The 23,993-nt window shown below is 35.8% G+C and overlaps 2 protein-coding genes across 2 annotated transcripts; both read left to right on the top strand.

The window, feature by feature from the left end:
- The first annotated feature begins 1,554 nt into the window (after positions 1–1,554).
- LOC129001195 (pyruvate dehydrogenase E1 component subunit beta, mitochondrial-like) lies at positions 1,555–2,695 on the top strand. The gene has a single exon (XM_054428407.1). It carries the CDS (start codon positions 1,599–1,601, stop codon positions 2,592–2,594), a length of 996 nt encoding a protein of 331 aa, XP_054284382.1. The 5' UTR covers positions 1,555–1,598; the 3' UTR covers positions 2,595–2,695.
- A 1,080-nt stretch (positions 2,696–3,775) lies between these two features.
- LOC129000016 (sorting nexin-8-like) lies at positions 3,776–23,744 on the top strand. The gene is made up of 14 exons (XM_054426861.1): positions 3,776–3,859; positions 8,075–8,205; positions 9,563–9,692; positions 10,947–11,086; positions 12,224–12,344; positions 13,305–13,410; positions 16,094–16,214; positions 17,057–17,178; positions 18,002–18,136; positions 18,561–18,680; positions 19,404–19,500; positions 19,877–19,987; positions 20,725–20,802; positions 21,842–23,744. The coding sequence occupies exons 1-14, from the start codon at positions 3,838–3,840 to the stop codon at positions 21,911–21,913; spliced, it is 1,506 nt and encodes a 501-aa protein (XP_054282836.1). The 5' UTR covers positions 3,776–3,837; the 3' UTR covers positions 21,914–23,744.
- The last annotated feature ends 249 nt before the right edge of the window (positions 23,745–23,993 follow it).

Below are 23,993 nucleotides of genomic sequence, written 5' to 3'. Positions count from 1 at the left end.
TCGGTTGGTTTGGTTAGGTTATGACAGTTTAATTTTATAAATAAAACATTATAAAATTAAATTTAAGCCATTCAAAGTTTTATTTTATGAACAGAACTATTTTTTCGATTAAACCTTCATTCGATTTTTTCATTATCAGCAAGTTTGGTTAGGTCATGATAGTTTAATTTTATAATTAAAACATTATAAAATTGAATTTGAGGCATTTATAATTTTATTTTACGAACAAAACTATTTTTTCGATTAGTAAACCTTCATTTACAGTCAATCAGAAGCCTCCAAATGACACTGTTGGAAAAACTAGTTCTGAAATAAAAATTGTACAATCGTTTCAGCCATTCAGGAGGAATTTCAATTTGGAAAATAAATACATTTGGGACACAAAAGGAAGAGTGAAGCTTAGAGCTTCGCTTTCTCTGCTCAATAAACTTGTCTTCCGCTGTTCCATAGGGATGACATCTACTAAGGATATTTAATCATAGATTAAGATTAAACTATTCAAATTAAACTATTATTATTAAAACTACGTACCAGTGTCATCAACACAAACTAAACATGAAAAACAAGCTTAAGATTTTATAATGTGATGAGAAGTTTATGAGAAGTCTTTGTTGGTTAGTCTATGGTTAAATCCATAGTATTATTATCCCTATACTTGAAAAAACTTATAATAATATATAGGCTGAGCCTTGTGGAACACTGTCGTCCATTATTTATTAAACTTAAAATTCTCACTGTTGTAAATTTGTATATTTTCTGCTCATTAATGCACATCAAAATGAACTTACAAGAATTTGTCACAAGAGAGAGCATACACAACCACGACACAAGAGGGAAGGTGAGACTTGATATCCCAATGCACAGATTAGCCAAAACTGGGTCATCTCACAAAATTAACTGCATTAGATTTTTCAATAAACTTCCTTCATATGCTAGAACTGCACCAGTCAATGTTTTCAAGAAGAAAATGTACGATTGGCTATTAAAAAATCCATTTTATTGTTTAACTGAGTTTTTAGACTGTCCTGTGATCCTAGATTAACACTTGTAGATAGAATTGGCCAAGAAATGTTGTTATTGTCAGTAGTATTTGGGCCTATATAGGTTTATGATTGTTATATGTGTAGATTTTATTTTCCTTAGTATTATGATAGATTTAGCCTATATTGTATGACGAAGCCTATTTCATGTAATATGATCAATGGTGAATAAAGATTTCTGATTTCTGATTTCTGATTTCTAGTGGTCAAATAAATGTGTAATTTCCAAATAAACCCTACTGTATGATAACAACATACAGTACTCATTATATTCATTATTATGGTTGGTATGACCATATTGATTCTATTTGTCTATATGGTATGAACTTATGTTTATACCTATGTAGATTACATTTAAAAATCATCTGATTTAAATATATAATAATGTTTTATTTGTTTATTTTCTTTATCCTTTCGTAGTTGATTTTCAGTTTGTAAAAAATTGCATAATGATAGGGTACATCAATGTATTTTCTTGTCTTCAGTTACTGGGTAGTTCATAAGATGTTGAAAAACACTACATTATTTTCAAGATATTTCTCCACTTCGAGAGCAAGTATGCAACTGTTACGTGTTAGGGAAGCTATCAACATGGCTCTGGATGAGGAATTGAAAAGAGACGATCGAGTTATCATTCTAGGAGAGGAAGTCGCTCAATATGATGGAGCTTACAAAGTAACCGATGGACTCTTGAAGAAGTATACAAGTAAGCGAGTTATTGACACTCCAATTACTGAACAAGGTTTCGCAGGAATTGCCATTGGAGCTGCCTTAGCTGGGCTTCGGCCTGTCTGTGAGTTTATGACATTCAACTTCTCAATGCAGGCTATCGACCAGGTTATAAATTCTGCAGCCAAGACTTTTTACATGTCTGCTGGCCTTTTCAATGTGCCCATTGTATTCCGTGGACCGAACGGTGCCGCTTTGGGTGTGGCTGCGCAACACTCTCAGTGTTTCGGAGCATGGTACAGTCATTGTCCAGGGCTCAAAGTAATATCTCCGTATAGCTCCGAGGATTTTAAAGGTCTCTTAAAAGCAGCCATTAGGGACCCCGATCCAGTTATATTTTTAGAAAATGAAATTCTCTATGGCTCTGAGTTTGTAATGTCCAAAGAGGCGCTTTCCGAAGACTTTGTGCTGCCGATTGGTAAAGCAAAAATAGAACGTAGGGGAAAACACATTACAATCGTGGCTCACTCAAAAGCTGTTGACACATCGTTGAATGCAGCTAAGATCCTGGCTCGACAAGGTGTAGAAGCAGAAGTGATCAGTCTTAGAACTTTGCGACCTCTGGACATTGACACAGTGGGAAAATCTGTAATGAAGACAAACCATTTGATATCAGTTGAGGAAGGATGGCCGCAATGTGGCATTGGCTCGGAGATATGCGCAAGAATCATGGAGAATGAAGTTTTCTTCCATCTAGACTCGCCGGTGGTTAGAGTAACTGGAGCAGATGTTCCCATGCCATATGCAAAAAGTCTCGAGCGAGCCTCACTACCTCAGCCAAATGATGTAGTTGCTGCTGCAAAAAAAGTGCTTGGTGTAAAATAATTCTGTCGACAGTCTCCTTTTAGTAAGACAAAACATAAACAATCAAGTAACTATGTTTTGTGCTATTTTTAGGACGCACTTTTTAATTGTGGTAGAACTATTTAATAATTGTAAGTAGAAAGGAATTGAGCCTATGTTAAATTATAACAATGCAGAGTGTTGACACTTTATATTCAGTAAATAGTATGAAATACTATTAAATTATAATGTTTAAACACATTCATTTCAGTACATTTTAAATTCTCAGAATAAGACTAGTATAAAAACTTATAAATATACAGTAAATTATAACAGAGATAAGCGTAAAGCGTCATATCCAAAAACACATCTTAAAGTTACGAAGTATGAAGTGGATGGAGCTTCCTATGACCGCACACAAGTGATGAGGTTATCGAGCTTACATATATTACAGATATTACGCTTACACATAGAGCTCTCTCAAAATATAGGCCTAATTTATTTTAATTTAAAAATTACAATATAAATTCATAGTATATTTCACTATATCACCTCAAGAATTCTTAATAAATTATTCTATGTGAAGTCAATGAAATAATATCTACAAGACGTATCCATTAATATTATAAATTCAAAATAAACGAGTGTTGGCGATGTGACAGTTATGGTGACAGACGACAAATAACACGCACTCACTGAGCTAAATTGGATTAGCTCAGTAGTCAGAGTCAGTGATAATAGGTCGCTGTTACAGACAAGCCGGTTATAAAGTAAATGCTGGAAGTAATCTTGGAAAGTTGGAGTTAGATTGAAATATAGGGTAAACGGGCCATCAATATGACGTCACAGATGGCTCCTGCGAACCTCTCCGAAACGCGATATGGCGATGGGTGAGGTTCGATGTAGAGAAAGAAAGAACACAACATGAACATATGATTATTTTGTATTTAAGTCCTTTTGCCGCATTGTGTTGTGTTTGTTTTTGGTGTTCTCAAATCTCAACAACTGTCATGATCATATGATTCTGCTGTTATTCGTCATTCTATTTACGTCATAACTGAAAACATAATTAATAATATTAATATACCTAGGCTATCTAATTAGTTATGAGGACATAGGATTTTATCCATACGATTTTAATTTTTAACAGGTTTTATACTTTTTAATCGGCTATTAGTTGTCATTAATATTGTCAGTTACCCATTTGTGATACTTTCAAGTGCCTTAACTTACCTAATATTTTTATTTGTTTGGGCGTGAGATCCTGCACCGTTATATCACCGTTATGCCAATCAAAGTACCTTTGGGTAAGTTGAAAATAGGGAATTCATTATTTTACCTCTCATAGTAGTTGCCAATTAAACACTACACTGTTTCTGCTTATAGCCTATAAATAGGGATATTTTAATTTCATGATTGGACAAAATTAACTTGGGCCTAGGCCTTTAGTTCGGCAAGAAAACAAGGTCTTCTGCTGATTAATAATAAACTTAAGGTACACTTCCATATCTGTTGGCACAAACAACCGAATGAAAATATCGATTGATATATCGATTATTCGATATATCGTTTGGTTAGTTAGGTAAGGTTAACCTAACCTAACTAACCAAACGATATATCGAACTAAACAACCGAATAATCAATAGGGCCTATTATTCATTCGGTTGTTTGTGCCAACAGATATGGAAGTGTACCCTAAACTTAAATTACTCATGTCTCGTAAGCGTTACTAAGCCCCAAAGGTAAATTTCTAGATTACAGCCACAGTTCAGTCTCAGTTGCATCCACAATTAATTCCTGAGTCAACTGTTTAAGTCAGTTGGTTTCAGTCAGTCTTCTGTCAATTTAAATACAGTGATGTTACAATCAAGATTTTGTTTATTGAAACACGATAACTTAGGCATATTCTTTCAATTTGTTATGATCCATCTTGAACTTACTTAAAATACAACACAATTAAGTTAAGTTAAGGCTATTTGAATAACAAAAAAATAATTTTTTAATGTTAAGTTAAACACATAACTTACCCTACATTGCATGTCCGTCAGGCATCTGACAATCTTAAAAAAACATCAGTGAGGAGATATCTGGAATTGACTGGCAGATGCCGGCAGAGCGACTGAGGGACCTGCTTCAGAACTGTGCGGGATGAGTGTAGCTAGATACAAGATACAAGAATACTTTATTTACAATCTTTAAGATTGAAAGGGCGTCAATACAGAATTGTGCAGTTGCTATATAAAAGTCAATACAAATTGTTATTTTTTAAGAATAAAAAATAGCTGATCAGAGTTCTTGCAGTGATGATTTATTCAAGTTCTTGCCAAGACAAATACTCATTCAGACTATAAAATGGTCTATGTAACAGCCAGCACTTTAGTTCTTTCTTCAGTTTTCTGGGTTGAAGAGACTTCAAGTGGACGGGAAGGACGTTAAAAAACTTGGCACGCATGTATGAGGGTTTCTCTTCATAGAGCCTTGTGTTGTGAGCAGGAAGGTTGTAATCATTTCTTCATCTTGTGTTGTATGAGTGCACCTCCTGATGACGACAGGTCCGGGAAGAGTCGACAATGGTAAGAGTCCGTAGTATGAAGAGGTTGACTACGGTCAGGATTTTTAACCTCCTAAACTCTGGTCTGCAACTATCTGTTGTCTCAATGCCAGTCAGGGTTCGAACAGCCCTCTTTTGCATGATTAGAACTCTGTTAAGGTTCTGTGCCGACGATCCACCCCACACCACAATGCCATAACAGAGAATACTCTCAAGAAGGGCATAGTATGCTGTTAGTGCCGCCTCTTCTGTGCTCACAGCCATTGTTCTTCTCAGTGCAAAAATTGCGGTGCTTAGCTTATGGCAGAGTGCTTTAATGTGTTCGTCCCAAGCGAGATGTTCGTCAATGATGACACCTAGATGTCTTACAGAGCTAACAGAGTCAATGTCGGGAATACAGCAGACGAAACTTTTCCTGTTGCTAAATGAAACTAGCTTGGTTTTTGAGGCGTTGAAAACAAGGTCATGATTGTTGCAATACTCCGCAGCTAGGCTCAAACCAATGTAGGCATTGACTTCTACGTTGTTGATGGGTGAGTTTGAAGAAAGCAAGACAGTGTCATCCGCATACATTATAGCTTTACTGAAGGGTTCGGTGGTATCTGGAAGGTCGTTCGTCGATAAGATATAAAGTACCGGTCCCAGGACGGACCCCTGTGGAACTCCTCTGGACACTGGGCGTACTTCAGATCTAACGGTGGTGATAGTCCTATTCCTGGAGTGGCTGAGTTCGACTAGCTGCATTCGACCCTTCAGATACTGAGTAAACCAACCAAGAGCCGTTCCACATACTCCCAAGGAGCTAAGCTTTGAGATGATCAAGTCATGGCTCAGGCAGTCAAACGCCTTACTCATGTCAACAAAAATGCCGACAACGTTGTTACCACTGTCTATATCATCAATGACGGACTCTACGAAGTCAATAAGTGCCGTGGTTGTGGATTTTCCCTTGACGAAACCATGTTGTCTCTCTGTCAAGAGTTGATTAGAGAAAAGATGTTCTAATAGCCTCTGCAAGACAATCTTCTCCAGGATCTTCGAAAAGGTTGGAATCAAAGATATTGGTCGATAGTTCCCAATGTCAAGTCGAGTTCCTTTTTTGTGTAGGGGAGAGATCTTCGTTGTCTTCATGTTCGATGGGAAATTGCCTTGTGTGAGTGATAATTGAATTACGTGAAGCAAGGGCAGCAGAAGCTCCTGTCTGCAGGATTTCACTATCCTAGCTGATATTCCATCTATCCCTGTTGATGATTTAGGTTTGAGGGAGTTAATCACTTCTAAGAGCTCCGTTTGGGATACCGGCTTGAGGTTGTACATTGGAAAGACTACATTGTGTTTGTCAGTGCTAGAAACTCTGGACGATCGATCTTGCTTTTTGGTTTCCTGGTTTTGGTTGTTCCTTATTGTTTCTTCAGCCACAGTTGCAAAGTAGTGATTAAACAAATTGGCAACTTCGACAGGGTCCTCCACTTCCCTTCCTTCGATTTGCAGTTTGACAGAGTTCGAGGAAACATCACATCTGTTATTAGGCTCGCAGTTTATGGTCTGCCATATGGCTTTGCTTTTGTTGACGGCTTGATTTATCTTAGATGCACTTAGGCCTATTTCTCTTCTAAGAGATCTAAGTTTAAGATCATAAGCCTTCTTCCGTTCAGAAGCTTCTTGTTTGTCCTGGATACAGTTGGTGAGCAAGAACTTTCTCTGAGCATCTAGAAACTCTTGTTTTAGGAGTCTAGCTTCGTGGTCATATTTTGCAGACATCTCGGGTTTGTGATTACGTCTAGACTTTTTCAGAGGACAAGTTACGTCAATGTTTTCAAGGAGTAACTGCATAAAGGAGTTGTATGCATCATCCACGGTAACAGAACTAAAGACAGCGTTCCAATTCTCCTCTGCAAGATTTAGCTTAATATTGTGAAGATTCTTGGCGTTAATGTGTCTGCGGGTTGATGTATTAGTTTGTGTGTGCTCAGCAGGAAAAGAAAGATAGCACAGTTGTCCAGTATGATCCAAGATTGAAGCATTTAATATCTCCCAGATTATGTCTTTGCTGAAATTAGTACACACAGCATCAATAGATGTTTTGGTAGTAGGGGTAATCCTGGTTGCTGGTAGCTGCTCTCTTGTTAAGTTGTGGGATAATAAAAGGTCATTAAAAAGAGAGCAATCCAACGAAGGCTTCAGTCGGTCTATATTTACATCACCTATAAGTATAACTTTGGACCTGAATGTTGAAGGCAAAGAGTTCAAGGTGTCAGACAGGAGCCGAAAGGCTTCGTCAACAAGGTTACGATCCCTGTTAGGGGGGCGATATACACCAATAACAAAAAGCGATTTCCTGTCTTTGAGCTTGATTGACACACCCGAAATCTCACATACCAGAGGTATACTGCGGAGTTCCAAATGCAAGCTTGAGACATTCTCCATTGTATTTTTTCTGTAAATAGCTACCCCTCCTTTTGGAATATCTTGACGTGCAAAAGCTGATACTAAGCAGTAGCCCATAAGCCTAGTGTTGAGGATCTCATCTTGGTTCTTCCCGTGTTCAGTTAAGACAACCAAATCTGGCGAGTAAGTATGGAGCAGATGATTAAGCCTAGCGCCATAGACAAATATCTAGACTGTCAAAGGAAGGTTCCGGCGCCCACCGCTAGGCTTCCTGTGTAGTTACGGCGCACACCGCCGCAGGCGAGGAGCGCAGGAGCCGTATGCGACCAGCAGTCGCTGCAGCGGTGTGCGCCGTAACTACACAGCAAGCCTAGCGGTGGACGCCAGAACTTATGCTAACCGCAGCACAGCTGACGGTCTATATTTATTCTATTTGTCTATGATAGCGCACAAGAAAATCCACTAAAGAATACATTTTTTGACTGTGACTGAACGGTGACTGATGTGTGTGAATAGTAAGTTAGACCTTTAAGGTACCTATGAATATTTGTAAACTGTCAAGTTTAAAGTTTTAATATTCTAGATGCGGTGCCAGCCCAGTACAGGGAAATTGAGGCGGATATTAAGGCAGCTGTCTCTGCAGAGTTCTCAAAGAAAGACATTCTCCGCTCTTTTCTTAAGAAGTCAAAGTTGAGAGATGAAAAACTTGAACAGGTTTGTTCTAGTACAGTAGGCCTAAAACAGTGGTAAGATTTTTGCTATGCTTGTCCAACGTAGCCTAACTTTATTACCGTCTGGCATTTAGTATTACCGGTACCATTAACCAGTGACCATACAATTATCTGTGTATAGCCAATGGTATAACGTAGTACCCTAAAGTAGTACGTAGCCTTGTACCGGTACCCTAAAAGTTTGGTTCTTATAAAACTATTTATAACCACTTTTAAAAACAATATGGTGGGGGAGGGGGCGGTTCGTTATAAGGAGGGAAAGACAAAGGTACGTAAAGCAGAGGTTAAATTAGCTTGCGTATAGAGGCTCTGACAATGATAAATTTGTTATACCGTATTGAATTGAAATGATTTATTTAAGCCAGAATTGTTAAAAACTCGTTAAATCAAGGTTTTTGAAATGGTTTGTTTGTTATGTAGAGGTGAAATACAGTGTTTCCAAATTGCCGGGACATATTTTGTACAGGCTTGTTCCTTGGACTAAGACAAACATAAAATGCCATAGTAAGGATCTATAATGACTAGATTTCTGTATGTCGGTATGTTTGTGATTTAAACAATTTTTTTTTTATTGGTAATTTTTAAGATAGAAATTTCAAAATCATTCTAAATGTGTAGTTTAATAAATACAACATGCATCATGTTAAGGTTGACAAATTGTATGGCATTAAATTTTGCTTGATGATAAGCCATGTAATGTGTTTTCTTCATAATTATTATTAATCCAGAATGTTGGAACTGTGACAAATATGTGTTATGTTGTAGGCCTACTGATAGCCTTGGAAACAGATGTCAAAGTTTCAGATATGGTTCATGGACACTTAAGTGGAGATAATAAAATAATTTGAATTGAAACCTTATTTGTACATACATCCACTGTATAATATTTCATTCAAATTAATGCATACAATCAACCATGACTTGCCATAAATTTAATGTAACTTAGTAATTTTAGAATAGTTGCTTAAAAAATGTTTTAAAATTTATATCGAAATAAGTTACACCTCAAAAAAATTCTGAACTTTTTGTGGTTGAGAATTTTTTAATTTTTCACCGAAATTTTAACTGACATTGCCTCTTAGAACACCTGACTGCATCCTACTGTCTTGTGTTTCCGCTTATCCTCCGACAAGGCTCCTAAAATGGTTCAGTTTTTAATTTCAACGATCATAATTTTCATTTACCTTTCAGCTTTCTTTAACAGTATGCATCATTTGTCCAATTTTAATTGAGTTTTTTTGTTTCTCTAATCCATATCTTAGCTCTTCTAGGAGTGACTTGTTGCCGTTTCCGTCCATCCTACTATGTTTTGATGTAGTTGACCAGTGTGAATGTTGCAGATTTGGGAGTTGCTACAGCTGTCCGAGGATGACGTCACCTCAGAGCAGGTGTTTGCTGCGTTAGCGTTGGTAGCTTGGGCTCAGCAGGGACGAGAACTGTCACACCACTTATTTGACTCTCAAACATCAGGTACGTAAGAGAATTTTACCTGTTTTGTTTTCTTAGTATTAGCCTATCGTGCCTTATGCTTTACATGAATTTTTCAAATGGATATGAGTTCGGCTACCTTACCTGCGAAAGTTATTAGTACATACACGATAAATGGCCACAGAACATAAAACTGTTATTGTGTCTAATGTAGGACTTCCTTGTAGTAAGTTAAAGAATAATGTACTGATTTAAGTTCACAATTAAGATTTTTTAGATTTTTGTACTGTACTGATAAAAATGATGAAGTAATAAAAAACTATTTGGGCTATTATTAGAGTGAAAATTTAAATACTGTCCCGTATTGGTAGTTTTCCTATAGACTGAAGTCCTGAAGCAATTTTCTTTCTTTTCAACTAACACATCAAGAAATGGTTGTTGATCGTTTATTTATTTCTGCTCTGGCTTCCATAAACAAAATATATCGTCCAGATATCTAAGCCATAATTTTGGTTCCCTTCACCATGTCCTTAGGGCAAAACTTTCAAAACTGTCCATGTAAATATTACTCAGTATAGGACTTAATACTCCACCCATTGGTAAACCTGATTTTTGAAGGTAAAACTGAGAGTTGAATTGGAAATAACTGTGATTTACGCACACCCCCAACATTTCCAAAATTGAGGACACAGGAAGATCAGTTCGCTCTTGTAGACTATCGTCTTTCTCCAACTTTGTTCGAACTATGTTTAGCAGCTCATCTTACTGGTATGTTTGTGAATAAGCTGGAAACGTCTTAACTAACCATTATATCTCTTGTACTTACATTTATTCCTTTAATCTTCTATATGAAGTCTGTAGAGTTGTTTATGAATGAGTTTTCTAATCCAAAAAGTGGTTTTAGTTTAGGTAGCAGAAACTTAGACAGCTCATAAGTTGGTGAGTTGATAGAACTTACTATTGGTCTTAGAGGAATTCCATGTTTGTGCAGTTTTGGCACACCATAAATATGGGGAGGTTTTGAAAATTGTGGTGACAGCCTTCTAATAGTGTTGCTTAAAAGGTACGAATTTTAGTCTTTTAATTCAGCCTTAACTTTTAATAATTTAATTTAATTTTTTTTAATTTTTTATAAAACACTAATTGATGAAAAACACTTGCTTATGCATTTTTACTGGAAAATAAATTAGTTTTGTTTATGAAAAGCAATTAATCTTCACTGCTTCCCCAAAAAAACAAAAACCTAGACACAGCCACTATAAAGTTTTAACTCTATGTTGTACCACATGTGTGCAGGTTTACCGTCTGTCTACCTGGGCCCATCTTCTCGTCTCAGGTACTGTGACCTCGTCAGGATCGATACAATAGACATTGAACTTGTCCCTGAGAAGAAAGGACTTTTCATCAAACACGTCGAGTACTTGGTATCAAGCAAGGTAAAGAGGGCATAATAATAATTAATTAATTATGTTTATGTTAAATTATTGATGTTTAACTAGTGAAGGATTGGGATTGGGACATTGAAAGAATAAATGGTCTGTGTAATGTTTATGATTATTTAATTAATACAGGCAGATAGTGTAAGATAGTGTGCCTTATTCTTATTATGGACGGCCACTAAAGTAATTTGGCTCGCGACCGCAACTGCTCATTAGCTTGGGGTGGCCACAGGTGTGGCTAGGGATAGCGACAAGTGTGGCGAGGTCGTGCTGTATTTTATGCAGACTTTTATGTAGTCTCTCAGTTTGAATGATGTAGTCGTCCAATGAAGAAGATGAACTATTTCTTCTACTTTTTGTAGTTTTTGTTATATTTCCGGATGTTCTTTTGATGAACTTTTAGCAAAATAGATGGTGACTTATCTATGGAGTGGGGGGTGTGCTGCGTCCCGCCACTCATCCTACACTCATCCTTCACTCATATTTGGGTTAAAATACGCACATAGTGGCGTCCCCATCTTAAATAATTGAATTGAATTGAATTGACTGTGGCTGCGCGTAATAAGCACCATATGAGAACATGGCTCACTGGTGGTATGACAGTCGCTCGGGCTCGCCACCAATAGCGAGGGTCCGCGACTGGGGTGGCTAGTCGCGGCAACTGTCACTTGCGTCATTACCGTGATCGCGTCGCTTAATAAGCTCCACGATAACATGGCCTGCTAAAAGTGGCCTTTGGGCAGTCGCAGTGGCGAGCTACTCGAGTGGCCACGCATAATAAGGCTCTTACGGGCACTAACAATAATCAATAATTTACCTTTCCTAATTTTGAAATTAAAAACCTAACTATCTTATATTTCTTTTGTAATATTTGTTTCTTTTTAAAAATTGAAGCACGTAGAAAGAACTGCGTTAGACACAACTTTGGGAATAATACAGAAACAGAACCATAACAATTTTCCTTACGAGAAAAAACATACCTAGTAAAAAAAAAATACTTAAATGTATTGTATGAATATAAAATAATCAGATTTCGGAAGAACTGCTTATGTGTCAAAGCAAAATACATCCTAAAAAGATAATCATTTGAGTTAAGGTATCTAAAAAGATTTTTACTGAGGTTGTTTGCTGCAGAGGTTCGATTCAAGAGTGAACCGGCGCTACAATGACTTCATTGCCCTCTACGAGGTTCTGCTGAACCGGTTCCCGTACAGACTCATCCCCAAACTGCCCCCTAAGAGGATGATTGTGGGAGGTGAGAATATAAAGCCAGTACAACGTTTCTCTAACCCTTTTTCTCTTAATAAATAAGCCAAGTTTTCCTTTACACCTTGGAATGGAATCAGAAAAATACCCCTGCCACAGCAAACCTGCAGACTAAGCAAATTTCCATTTGCCTGAATTGATTTAAAATTAAATCTATTTAAATAACATTAGGTTTAACGAGTACCTAGGTTTGCTGCTACAGGGACAGGCTAATAAAGTGTGTTTTTAGTAAAATATTAGTAGCATAGTATAAAATAAATAATTTTGCCAAGTTTCGAAATATTTTCATAAACAAGCAAACTAGGCCTACAGCATTTTACACTATTCTCCATAAGAATAGCATGAGAATTTCATATTTGCAATTTTTGGAATTTTTCCTTAGTTAACCAATAATTGTACAAAAACACTTTGGCATACTAAATTATTTGTTTTTTAAGCTCTTTAAAATGGTCTAGAGAGAAATTGGGAAATTTTGTGTTTTGAGGGTCAAAAATGGAAAAAACCCTATTTTTACCCCATAAAACCCCCCCGTAAAACCCTGTTCCCATGGTCCGATAATGCTGGTTTGGGAACTAATTCAAGTTTACACCTTTAAACCAAATTTTATCAAAATCAGGCAAAAGTTGTCGCGTTTACGGATGTATATATCCAAATATATAACAAGTAGGCCTATATATATATGAACGAATAGTGTTTTTACTTCTCTAGGGACATCAAAATGAAAAAGTATATCGGTCCCGGCTCCAGGTCTTACCGTGCTACCTATGGTAATTAGCTACTTCCCTATAGGGAAAGAAATTAATAAAAAAACACAATAGCAACACAATTGGTCGTAAACCCATTGCCTCCTTTAGTTCCTTTATATTTCAAACATATTTGTGCAAACTGTCTGAAAAGTGTCCAAGTGTCAGTTATAAATGTTTGAAATATTATTTTTCGAATGTTTCAGCCAGTGCTTCCATGTTGCTGGGTGCCGCTGACACACAGTTCATTGAGGAAAGACGACGCAGCCTTACACGATGGCTGACACTGGTTGCACGACACCCCACCATCAGGTATACCAACAGTAAAATAGTTATTTTATTTCCTTTCTTCACATCCTATGATGCTAGGCTATAGTCCAAAACCTTTTTGTATATTATTTCAGGCTTGGCCTAAAAGATTGCGGCTTTATCATAGCTAAAGCCTTTGGTGACTTGTAGGATTTGAACTCAGGACCCCGGGGAAGCCCCACGCTCTACCCTGCTGTTAGACCTGCTCACTCTAACTGTAACCGAGTAGGGCAGTTTTTGTTTGGATAGTAGGCCTAACCGAATGGGAGGGAATCTAATCTGTCATAAGAAAGACAAACAAGTTTACAATACACAAAAAGTAGCCTAGATTTTGTAGCGTGGAGGGGGCGGGGAAGAAATGTGTGAAGCTTAAGGGAAGAAATAATTGAAATACATGGGCCAAGATGGAGTGATATTGAATTGATTGAATGATTGAGCGTGAATTGAATCTGCTACCAAATTAATTTAAATTCTAAAACTGAGAGTTTTGCTGAAGACCAGAGGGATGGAGATCTTTTACCCAGACCAGAAATCTTGCCTAGCCAGCTTTGATTTACTAATTAATTGTCTAATTTCCTTATAAATACCTTCCTAACTACATAGAGAACTGATATTGGTTGGGTTGCTAAAGTAGTTGAATAAATTAATGTGGTTGGGAATTAAGTTTACTAAACTGGAATCTACTGTGAAATTAGCTGAACATTATGGAAATCATTCTGAGAAAAACGTGATTTTACACGTTGGAAATTGGCATACTTGAGAATAACGAATAGAAATTCTAACGAATAGCACTATTCATTAGTTTTTTGGCTAATTTCTATTTTATTCGTTTGTTTTTAAATTAACTAACTAATAACTTCTATCAGTTACTTTTTACGGGACTAACTAATAACTTCTAACTAGTTAGAATTTTCAACTAACTTTCCCAATTATGCGGAAGCATCTCAAATACTGGTTATTTATTTCACGTGTTCAGTGAGGGTTGTGTGCGGCCGTGAGAGGTCAGTGCCCTTGTAGACAAACAACGTGGGGGGTGGGGAAAGAGAAAGTCAAAGTCCAGTTGCTTTGGAATGCAGTGGGCCTGTGGAAGGGTAGTGACGGCCATTATCAACACCCCAAGCACTAATGGGTGGGAAGGGGAAATGTTTGTTGTGATTGATATAGGCCTATCATTTCAAGTGTCAAAACATTGTCTTTAGTTGATGTTCATTATCTGTCAAGTTTTATGTCATTTGTTTATGTTGTAGTAATGTAAAATGTGACAATGTTTGATTAAAACACAAGTACCAGGGGACCGATCTAGCTCAAGGTGTTTGATTTGTTCAAGAGGTAAAAAATAGAGCTTATATAAGCCTACAAATATTTTCAGTCTTACTACGATTAATTAAGTAGTAAAGTCAATTTGTTAGACATCCACTAATCCTCAATTTAGTCTACAAAACCTTTTAATTTGGACGATCAATCTATAAAATGTCCACAATAAGCTTCAATCAATATACAACTCATGATACATAACATCTGTTATCTGACGACCGTTATTGCATTAAGTCACTGGCATCGTGGAACGTTGCAACTATAATTACGGGATGGTGTAATAACGCATCAATTCGTGCTGTGCATCGTCGAAAAATACAAATCTCCTTGGCCTTTCCTTTAGATTTTTAGTTCAATGTCAGTGTATATTGTTTTGCAGTAAAACACTTAATGTTTTTGAACAGTCGTAATTATCCCTTTGGTTAGTAAGACATCATACAATGCAAATGTATTATACAAGCAATTTTTAGTAGCATTAAAATTGGAGGAAATTGTAGGAGCCATTTTTTAAATCATATCTTGCGCAATCTGAATCTTTACTCATATTATAGTATATATTAGTAACCAAGATGTGACATTAAAAAATACTTTAAAACAACTGCCCAACGAACTAATTTCTACTAAAACTAACTTTATTTTCTATCAGTTAGTTTTTCAACTAACTAATAACTTCTATCAGTTACTTTTTAAACTAACTAACTTATAACTTCTATCAGTTACTTTTTACGGGACTAACTTATAACTTCTAACTAGTTAGAATTTTTGACTAACTTTCCCAACTATGGAAATTGGTCAGGGTAGAAGGGCCTCGAGCTAATCGATTATTAAATTCCTAAATCTTAAATGTCCGGGCGACCCTTGTGGGTTCCCCCTTTATTTAGCTGACTTAGCCTGATATACCTCAGATCTTAATTAAAGCTTAAAATGGTAACACTTATCCATTTTGTTGGATGATACACAGTTGTAATTTTGGATGATCCTTCTTCTACGCCAGGTTTTCGAGGAGAGAGGATTGGAGAGAAAAGGAGGGGGGAGAGTGTTCGCTCAGTCACGGCAGGCGGCCGAGTTCAACATGCAGCCCGGCGTCGAAGCTTACCGACACTATACAAAAAATCGTGCTGCTATGCGTTACAGATTGTTTTACTGTCACTGACAGAATTAACCACCAAGGAAGGTTTGAGTTAAGAAAAGGAAAGGGTAGTGAAAGTTACAGTGAAATAGCATCAAACATGCAGTTCACCAATGGCCGTTTTGCTACTTCTTGTTTAACTAACCTTCCTCTCTATATCACTTAGAGAGTTTGGTGAACAACGATATATTGTTGAATTGCACTCAATGGGTTAAATTAACTTGTATTATTTTGTCCTCTTAGTACGGATCCGATTCTTCACTACTTCCTGACTGCGCCTGTAGATGACTTGCAGTTCAAGATACGTGAGACTTTCCGTAGAATGCCGGATGAATTTGCCACATCAGAGTTTGCTGTTGCCAAGGTAACTGAAGTCTTATGGCTGAAGGGTGTTACATGTAAGAATTACAACCAAACAATGTTATTTCTAGAACCAAAATTAGAAAAGATTTGTTTTAAGGGCTAAGCTCCTAGGGCCCTCCTGATTACCCGACAAGATGTATAAAAAATACTTATGTTATTGAACTAACAAGATGGTGTGAGGTGGATAAAAGTTGCATGCTCCTTGGGCTCTGGTAGTTTGCGTAGTCAGTGATACACAATCAATTTGTGGATATTTTAACTTGAGTATTTTGTCTAATTTTACTAAAGTGGCAACCTTTTAATTTTGTTAGCTTTTCAAAATTCTTTGGAATGTTTTTACAGTTTTAAGTATAACGCAAATCTTTATTGATTCTATTGTGTAATTTCCTATTCAAAATAGTTTGCATAATTCAACCTACAGACCCTCCTCAGCAGACACATCTTTTGTTATACACATCAAACTACCCTATTATTATGTCCTGCTTTACAATCTGTTACAAATCTCTGTTGACAAACAAATAGTGAGATGTGATGTGACTCAAGTACGTAATCATATGAATATCAGATGCATAAGAACACACACATTTCACTTCATGAGGGTTGTCTGTAAATCAATATCTCCAACAAGCTCCATGGTCAATAGTTAGTTCAAATCTAACACCAGCGATGTGTTCTCTATTTTCTTCACTGCTATTCTAGTCAGTCTCCAGTGCTATGTGAAGATTATTCGTACCGTAGTGGCAGTGCCAAGTGTGAATTACTACTGAAGCTCATTGACATTAATTTGTATCTTGTAAATCTTGTTGTAAAAGTTGAACTGTAAACGTACTTGTAACGTTTTAGGAGCTAGTGCCGGCTGACAGCACCAGTGAGTTTGCCACCAGCCGAGAGCAGATCAGAGTAATCCTGCAAGGAGTGTCTCGCATCAAGCAGATCGCTGAGAACTTCGCTACTCGCTCATACGCGTCAGTTGACTATTCACTTATTGCTAGATTTGAAGATAAAACTGTGTGACTGTGGTACTATTTTAGGAAAGGGATAGAAAGAGATGTAAAATACTTAGTTATTTATAACTGTGGGTAAATATCCAGGGTTTAGCCAGCGTATCTGAACAAAATTACCTGACTGCAGAAGGTCTCTCCTCCTTTTCCTCTCCAGGAACTTAGAGGTGTAAAAAGAAATTGCTCAACATGACAATGCTATTTTATCCTGTAGGATGTTGCTCAATGAGAAATCTCAGGAAAAAAAAACTTTATCAATATCAGTTGAGACTCAAGTTTATTCAAAAATTGAAATTGTTTATGTGATTTTCTGAATTAGCTCACTTTAAAGAAAACTATCATTATTGTTAATTTGAGAGGAGGTTAACGATGTAGTCAGACATTAAGTGTGTTGAGCATTAGTGCTAAATGTGTACTGTAAATGTTATTTTTTGAGTTCAAGCTTAAATTTTGATGTATGTAGATTTGTTTATAATATATTTAAAGATAACATACACTCTAAAATTATTCCTCACTGTTACTAATATTTTGTGGTTTTTGATTTCCATGTTTAATTTGTATAATGGGGTTAATAAGTTGGATATACTATTCTGAACATTTGAGATTTTCTCTTGCTCTGGAACTATTCACAAATAAATCTGAAGTGGAAACCTATAATCTTTTAACATCTTAATAGGAAAATACCTTGATTATTTAATTCTACGGCTAATATCGTTTGCATTGGTTAAGATAGAAAACTAGAGTGGTTGACCTAAGGATCAATATGTGGCATTGTCACACAACACAGGTATGCAGACGATGTGGGGGAGTTAGCAAGTCAGCTGAACAAACTGGCAGTAGAACCAGGCGGCAACAGTGAGTGGGCGACTGGAGGAAACAGCACCTGGACCAACATGAAGAGAGGATTCTCACTCATATCTAGGTAGGTGAATCTTTAGATTCTGTATCTCTAGATAGTGTGTCTACACTATTAATGTTGCACCTTAAAGCTAAGTTAATTTTTTTACTACTACTTGCTTTTTTTATTTTACTAGTTTTTGAACTAGTTTGTTTGATAAATACAAGGTTAGGTTAGGCTAAGTAATGTTAAGTTAGCCCTTTACTTATTCCTTTTTTACGCTATTCCGTCTCATTACTCTTAACTTACTAAGCTACCTCCTAGACAATAGGCTTACTTCAATATTTTGCATTAGAATCTTTAAATTCTAGATTTGTCACGGTTAGCCTTGATCAAAGATTTGCTGTCAAGATACAGGAGATTAGTGATTGAAGCTTGAGTCAAGCGTCGGCCACTATCCAGTATCGTCTGCCATATGTTTCATTACAATCGTCGTTTGTTGTGACAGAGAGATGAGTGTGATGTCAGGCAAGGCCAGTTCCCTTGCGCAATGTGAGGAGACGGAGGTGTGTGAGCGACTTCGTAGTCTATCCGACGTGCTGGCCGGACACGCTGACTTGTGTGAGAGGTAACGTACCTAGGAACTTGTCACTCAAGATACACACTTAGACGTTCTCATTCATTATTACGTTTTTCTAGTGATGTGTCGATACCAATACCAAAATTGATAAATTTTCAATACCATTTTTTATAGTTCTACAAAATATTCTGAATGATTGGTTATACTACACCAACCCCTGTCTTTATATCCTTCTATCAAGTATTTATAAGGTAATGGGGTGTTTTTTAAGTAAAGAAAATAATTATGCACCAATGGAAAATTCTAACTAGCCAATATAAGTTTAAACCCTCCTAAGCACAAATTTAATAACTACCATATTTACGGTAAACGAAGATTTAACAACAAAAATCAAATAGAACATGTTATTATGGCCAGAGGTGTGTCAGCCTGATATTTTCAGTCAAGCCAAACTCGAGGTAATATCTTGATCGTCTCCCGCATTTGTGGAGACATTATTGTCGTCTTCTGGGATCACCGCAAATTCATGAATATCTTTCTCAGTCACGGAAACATCAAAACTGTCTTTTGCGTTTGCGGCAAAATCATGAATATTGATCATCGGTAATAGAAACACAATCATCGTCTCTCGCAGTTGTGTAGACATCATCATTGACTTCCGTGGTCATGGAAACATCATTGTTATCTTGCACGATCACAGCAAAATTCTGAACAACTTATGCGTTTTCGCTCCACAACACACCACTGCTTATAATGATACTAACTTGACAGGGTGGAGAAGGGAGTGGCCAGTGATCACCAGAAGGCTTTGTCCAAGATGTTGGCTCTGAAGCGCAGGCAGATGCAGGGAGTTCTACGAGGCTCTGATGTGAGTAAAACACTGCTAATATGTAACCTCTAGCTTTTATACTGTAGTTTACAATGGGGTCATGTTATCATGTGGAACTTATTGGTCGTAAGTAGCCTTGGAACTTTGGACCACATGGCACAGTCGGAGGGAGGGGGATTTTGAAGACTTGAATCATCATTTAGAGGGGTCTATGATCTTTCTTTGTGTTAAGTTTAGCCCTGTCAGTTAGGTAATCTTTGTGTTAACCTTCTCTTTTCTAAAATCAATTTTTAAACTTATCACACAGCTACTACTCAAACTACTAATTTTAATAAGCTGATTACTGAAAAATGAGTTAGCTAACCTTAACCAATGTTTATTTTACAAATGTAATTCTATGATATTTGATTGATAGGCAGAGAGTGTGGAGACTCTAGAACGTCGTATGCTGGCGCAGGAGTCCATGATAGCCTCTGTAGAACAACGGGCTGCATTTTCTCTACACTGTGTTCACATGGAAACTCAGGTACATTCACAGGACGTCTGGCCGACCTGGAAACGGGGAAAATTGGGAATTGTGCGTGAATTTTGATAACCAGGGAAAAATCTGTGTATTGTTCGTGAATTTTGAACCGGGAAATTTAAATGTTTGAACCGCCGAGAAATCCACGCAAAATCTTAATTTTTATAGTTTTGCGTAGTCTAAATTTGCGTCGTCATGAATACCAAAAATGATCATGGATGTTGCCGCGGTTGTGGGAAAACGTTACAAATTTTGCCCGTTCAAAAAATAAGATCAGCGATATTCTTGCGATTGCAAGAAATTATCATGGCCACCAAAGGGTTTAAAAATATTCTTGCAGGTGTAAAAGAACAAGTAAGTTTTGCATTTAAGTAAGTTTGCAAGCGTCAAGCTTTGCATCAAGCTTTGCCCTGGAAATGTTGAAATTTTAACCTAGAAAACCTGAAATTGTTTTTGATTTTTATTTTTCTAAAAAATTTTCAGAATTCCAGTAAAACTCAAATTGTCTGAATTTTTGGTTATCCGAATGGGGTCCGGTCCCAATTGATTAATGATTAGCGTAATTGAAATTCTACTGTACTTTACTGTAAATACATGGTCGATATCAACACACTGCATGAGTGCAAATGCAATAAGCACGTTTCACTTATACATCAACCTCGTACGAGGGACGGATACTCTGCTAGTATTTGATGAATACACTATCTCAAATCATACTTTAATGTAGTGTTGTGTTACAGCTGGTCCATGCTCAGCTGGAAGTTTTGGCGGGAGTTCTTAACACTCTGGTGGATGTACAGGCTAACGGCCACGCTCAGGTATGACAACCTTACAAAGTTGAAAGTACATTACCATAGCACTAAGCGCAGTAAATTCTTTTGATCTCCTGTGTGTCTTGTTTTTGTGAGAGGTTTACACGTCCATGAACCACGTACTTGTATAATTTTATCAAGCTGATTTTTATATCACTGCAAACTATTAGAAAATGTTGTCTTTTGTGAATACCCCAACTGTATTTGTACGAAAAGTTTATTTATATATATTTCATAGTATATTCTGTAGTTTTGCAAATTTTGTACACATATAATATCTACTTTCATGAAACTTTAAAAAGTTGCTTCTGCGTCACTGTAGCTAACGCTTGAGGATTATTCCTTTCCTAAAAATTCATTGTTGCTTGTACAGTTTTATGAAAGAACCGTGAAAGAATTGTTGCTCTTACATGATGTGAAGAATTGACTAGTAATATTTACACACGGGAAAGTCTAGAAGTGGATTAGTTTGCATCAAGGTTATTGTTTGCAATGAGCTACAAGAGTGTAAAACAAAGTTTGTTCTTTGCTTGGGAAAGAGTAGCCCATAAAGTTAAAAAAAATTTATTCTTGGCACAAGAAACTCAAATACGGTACTGCACACCATACACAATATTCCAACTAATGTGAATGCTTGAATGCTATTAAGTTTTTGTTTTACTTGGGGAAGGACTGGTTCTCTTTTAGGTAAACATGCTATCAACAACAATCCACACACGTGTTGTGTCTATATAATGTCATTAGGGCTTGCATTCTGTCTACAATAGGAGCCTTTTACAGTTATGATTTTTCACCGAACCTCATTCACAATGAGGTTTTTATTTTTGTTTGAGTGTGGCCGCAACCAATATTCTATGCGAGATAATTTATTTTATTTTTATGCTGTGAAAAATGTTTAGTAGTGCGAGTAGTAAAAGAGTACAATCTTTTCCCCCAGATTCAGTGTCTTGGTTCAAAACAAAACAACAGGTTTAGGAGTTTGATTGGGGGTTAGGAGTAGTCTGCTCATCGTTTTTCCACATTGACAAACATCTTCTGTTTTCAGTTGGCAGGTATTTGGCGAGCTATCCATCCTACAGTCTCTAAATGCCTTCCGGAAAATCAACGATCCTCATAGGAGTAGGCCTATATAGTTGACATTATATTATAATCAATTTATTTATAATCATATCCATAGTTATGATAGATAGGCAAATATTCAAAGTTAAACTAATTTTTGCACCAATTTAGGATGCAATGGACATTTAAGTGTTGAATTTTATCCTAATTTGAAATAAATATTGTAGCCTTCTAATTGAGAAGACTCACTTTAAAATATCCAAGATACAGTTTTTTTTACTTTATTATTACATAAAAAATAATCATTAAATTATCAAATAGATTTATTACTTTTTATTGGTCTCAGTAGTACTGTGCTACATGAAAATGTTACTATTGTCTCTATCAAGACTTAGTTTAATGCTTTCTATTCAAACTATTTTAATCAACACGACCTTAAAAATATTTGTATATAAGGAAACCATATCATTACCATGCTATTGCACCCATATGTGATACATCCAGAGATTTATATATTTTAAATATTTTATTTGTTGATTACTCTATAACGTTATTGGGAGAAGGTATATTTTACTATTCGTATCTAAACATATTGTATGCTCACCTTAATCAATAATGTTGTTATAATTGTTATTATTATGATGGAATTAATACACTATATTTGTGTGTTATGAATCAACGAAGTATGAATGAGTTTGTCATATGTAAAACTAAAACCTCAAACACCAACTATCTTTTATGTAGACACAGCAATAACTTTAATGGCTGCCATTTGTAATACATTGTATTTCAACTTGATTATTATCATATTTAGAGTGTTTAGTTGGAAATAATATTGTTGACCATATTTATTGTATGTTATTCCTCTAGTAATTTAGAATATAATATTGTTTTGTATTGGGCAGGTTGGAAAAACATTGTTACTCTTTCTTCTATTGTTATTATTTGTCTGTGATTAAAAGTGAATTCTGGATGGTTACTAATTCATTAAGTAATATAATATCAGGCATTTTCAACAGTTACAGAACATAGAGGGTGACTTACAAATACAGGTGAAGTAATCAAGTTGTTATTATAATTATTTTTGAAACTTTCATAGTTCCTACTTTAAAAGTGCATTTTTTACTGTTGCGTTTGCCATATTTGGAAAACGTGTTTTAACTGTTTATTTGTCATAATCAAGTTATTTTATGTAGTGATAGAACATACATAGAGAATAATATATTTTATATACATAATATTTACTTTTATATCCAAATATGTGGTTGATTCAATTTCCAATGAAACCATCGGCTACATAATTTAATTTAGTATATCTTAAACAATATTTTTTCCTTTTTCTTGTATCTTGTTAAATGTTTTTTCTTGGCTAAGTAAATTTCACTATTAATAGTAAAACAAAAGTTTAAAAGAACCTTAGATTTGAAAAAGTGATTTTAGTCTTGAAGTATAAATTGTAGACCTTCTTGCATGGCATAATTGTGTACGGTATTTAATATTTATCATGTAGCTATAAAGCCCTTGCTTTACGAGGCAACTAGTTCGCATTAGTAAAATTTCAATTTTAATTCTATAGGTACTAATTCCTTTTAAAATGTTATCTATTAGTTACAGAGTTAGTTAGTTTGTGTTATTTTACTTATACTCAGTAATTAATATAAAAAATCATTAGGTTGTGTATTTAATTTGTTTATACTGTAAGAACATCGAATATAAAATTATATGTGTAGTTTATGTTGATTCTAAAGTGCCTTTGTATTCAGTGTAATCAATCGCCATTTTAAAATCAAAATTATATTTATCGATAACGTGTGATATTTACAAACTACTAAACAACCTTTGCTAGGTTTGTTGATTGATATTTAATAAAATATTATTAATAAATTGTTACAAAATCCTTTGTTCCCAATTTATTTAACTGATACCCGAAAAAGTTATATTTGTTATGATAAATACTTTTACTAGATGCTGCTATATGTACAAAATACAAGCGAGTTATAAGAGCCCAAAGTGATTTGAACAGGTTGTAACTTACATAATTTGGTGGGGGGATACGGAGAATGAGTTAAGAATGTTATGCTCTTTTATTATTTTTATTACAGATTTAAATTATATTTTTTCCCTCAAATGAATCCATT

The sequence above is a fragment of the Macrosteles quadrilineatus genome, unplaced genomic scaffold (genome assembly GCF_028750875.1).
Source record: "Macrosteles quadrilineatus isolate MER2022 unplaced genomic scaffold, UCM_ALF_1.0 Scaffold_8__2_contigs__length_117827958, whole genome shotgun sequence".
NCBI classification, from domain to species: Eukaryota; Metazoa; Arthropoda; class Insecta; order Hemiptera; family Cicadellidae; genus Macrosteles; species Macrosteles quadrilineatus.
This window is presented reverse-complemented; position numbering and strand designations above follow the sequence as displayed.

Bases quoted from the DNA above. Each gene is read 5' to 3' on its own strand.
- LOC129000016 (XM_054426861.1), top strand. From the start codon at position 3,838: ATGCCAATCAAAGTACCTTTGG. The intron at 13,411-16,093 runs GTATACCAACAG...TTGTCCTCTTAG, and splicing joins GCACGACACCCCACCATCAG to TACGGATCCGATTCTTCACT. The intron at 17,179-18,001 runs GTCAGTTGACTA...CACACAACACAG, and splicing joins TTCGCTACTCGCTCATACGC to GTATGCAGACGATGTGGGGG.
- LOC129001195 (XM_054428407.1), top strand. From the start codon at position 1,599: ATGCAACTGTTACGTGTTAGGGAAGCTATCAACATGGCTCTGGATGAG.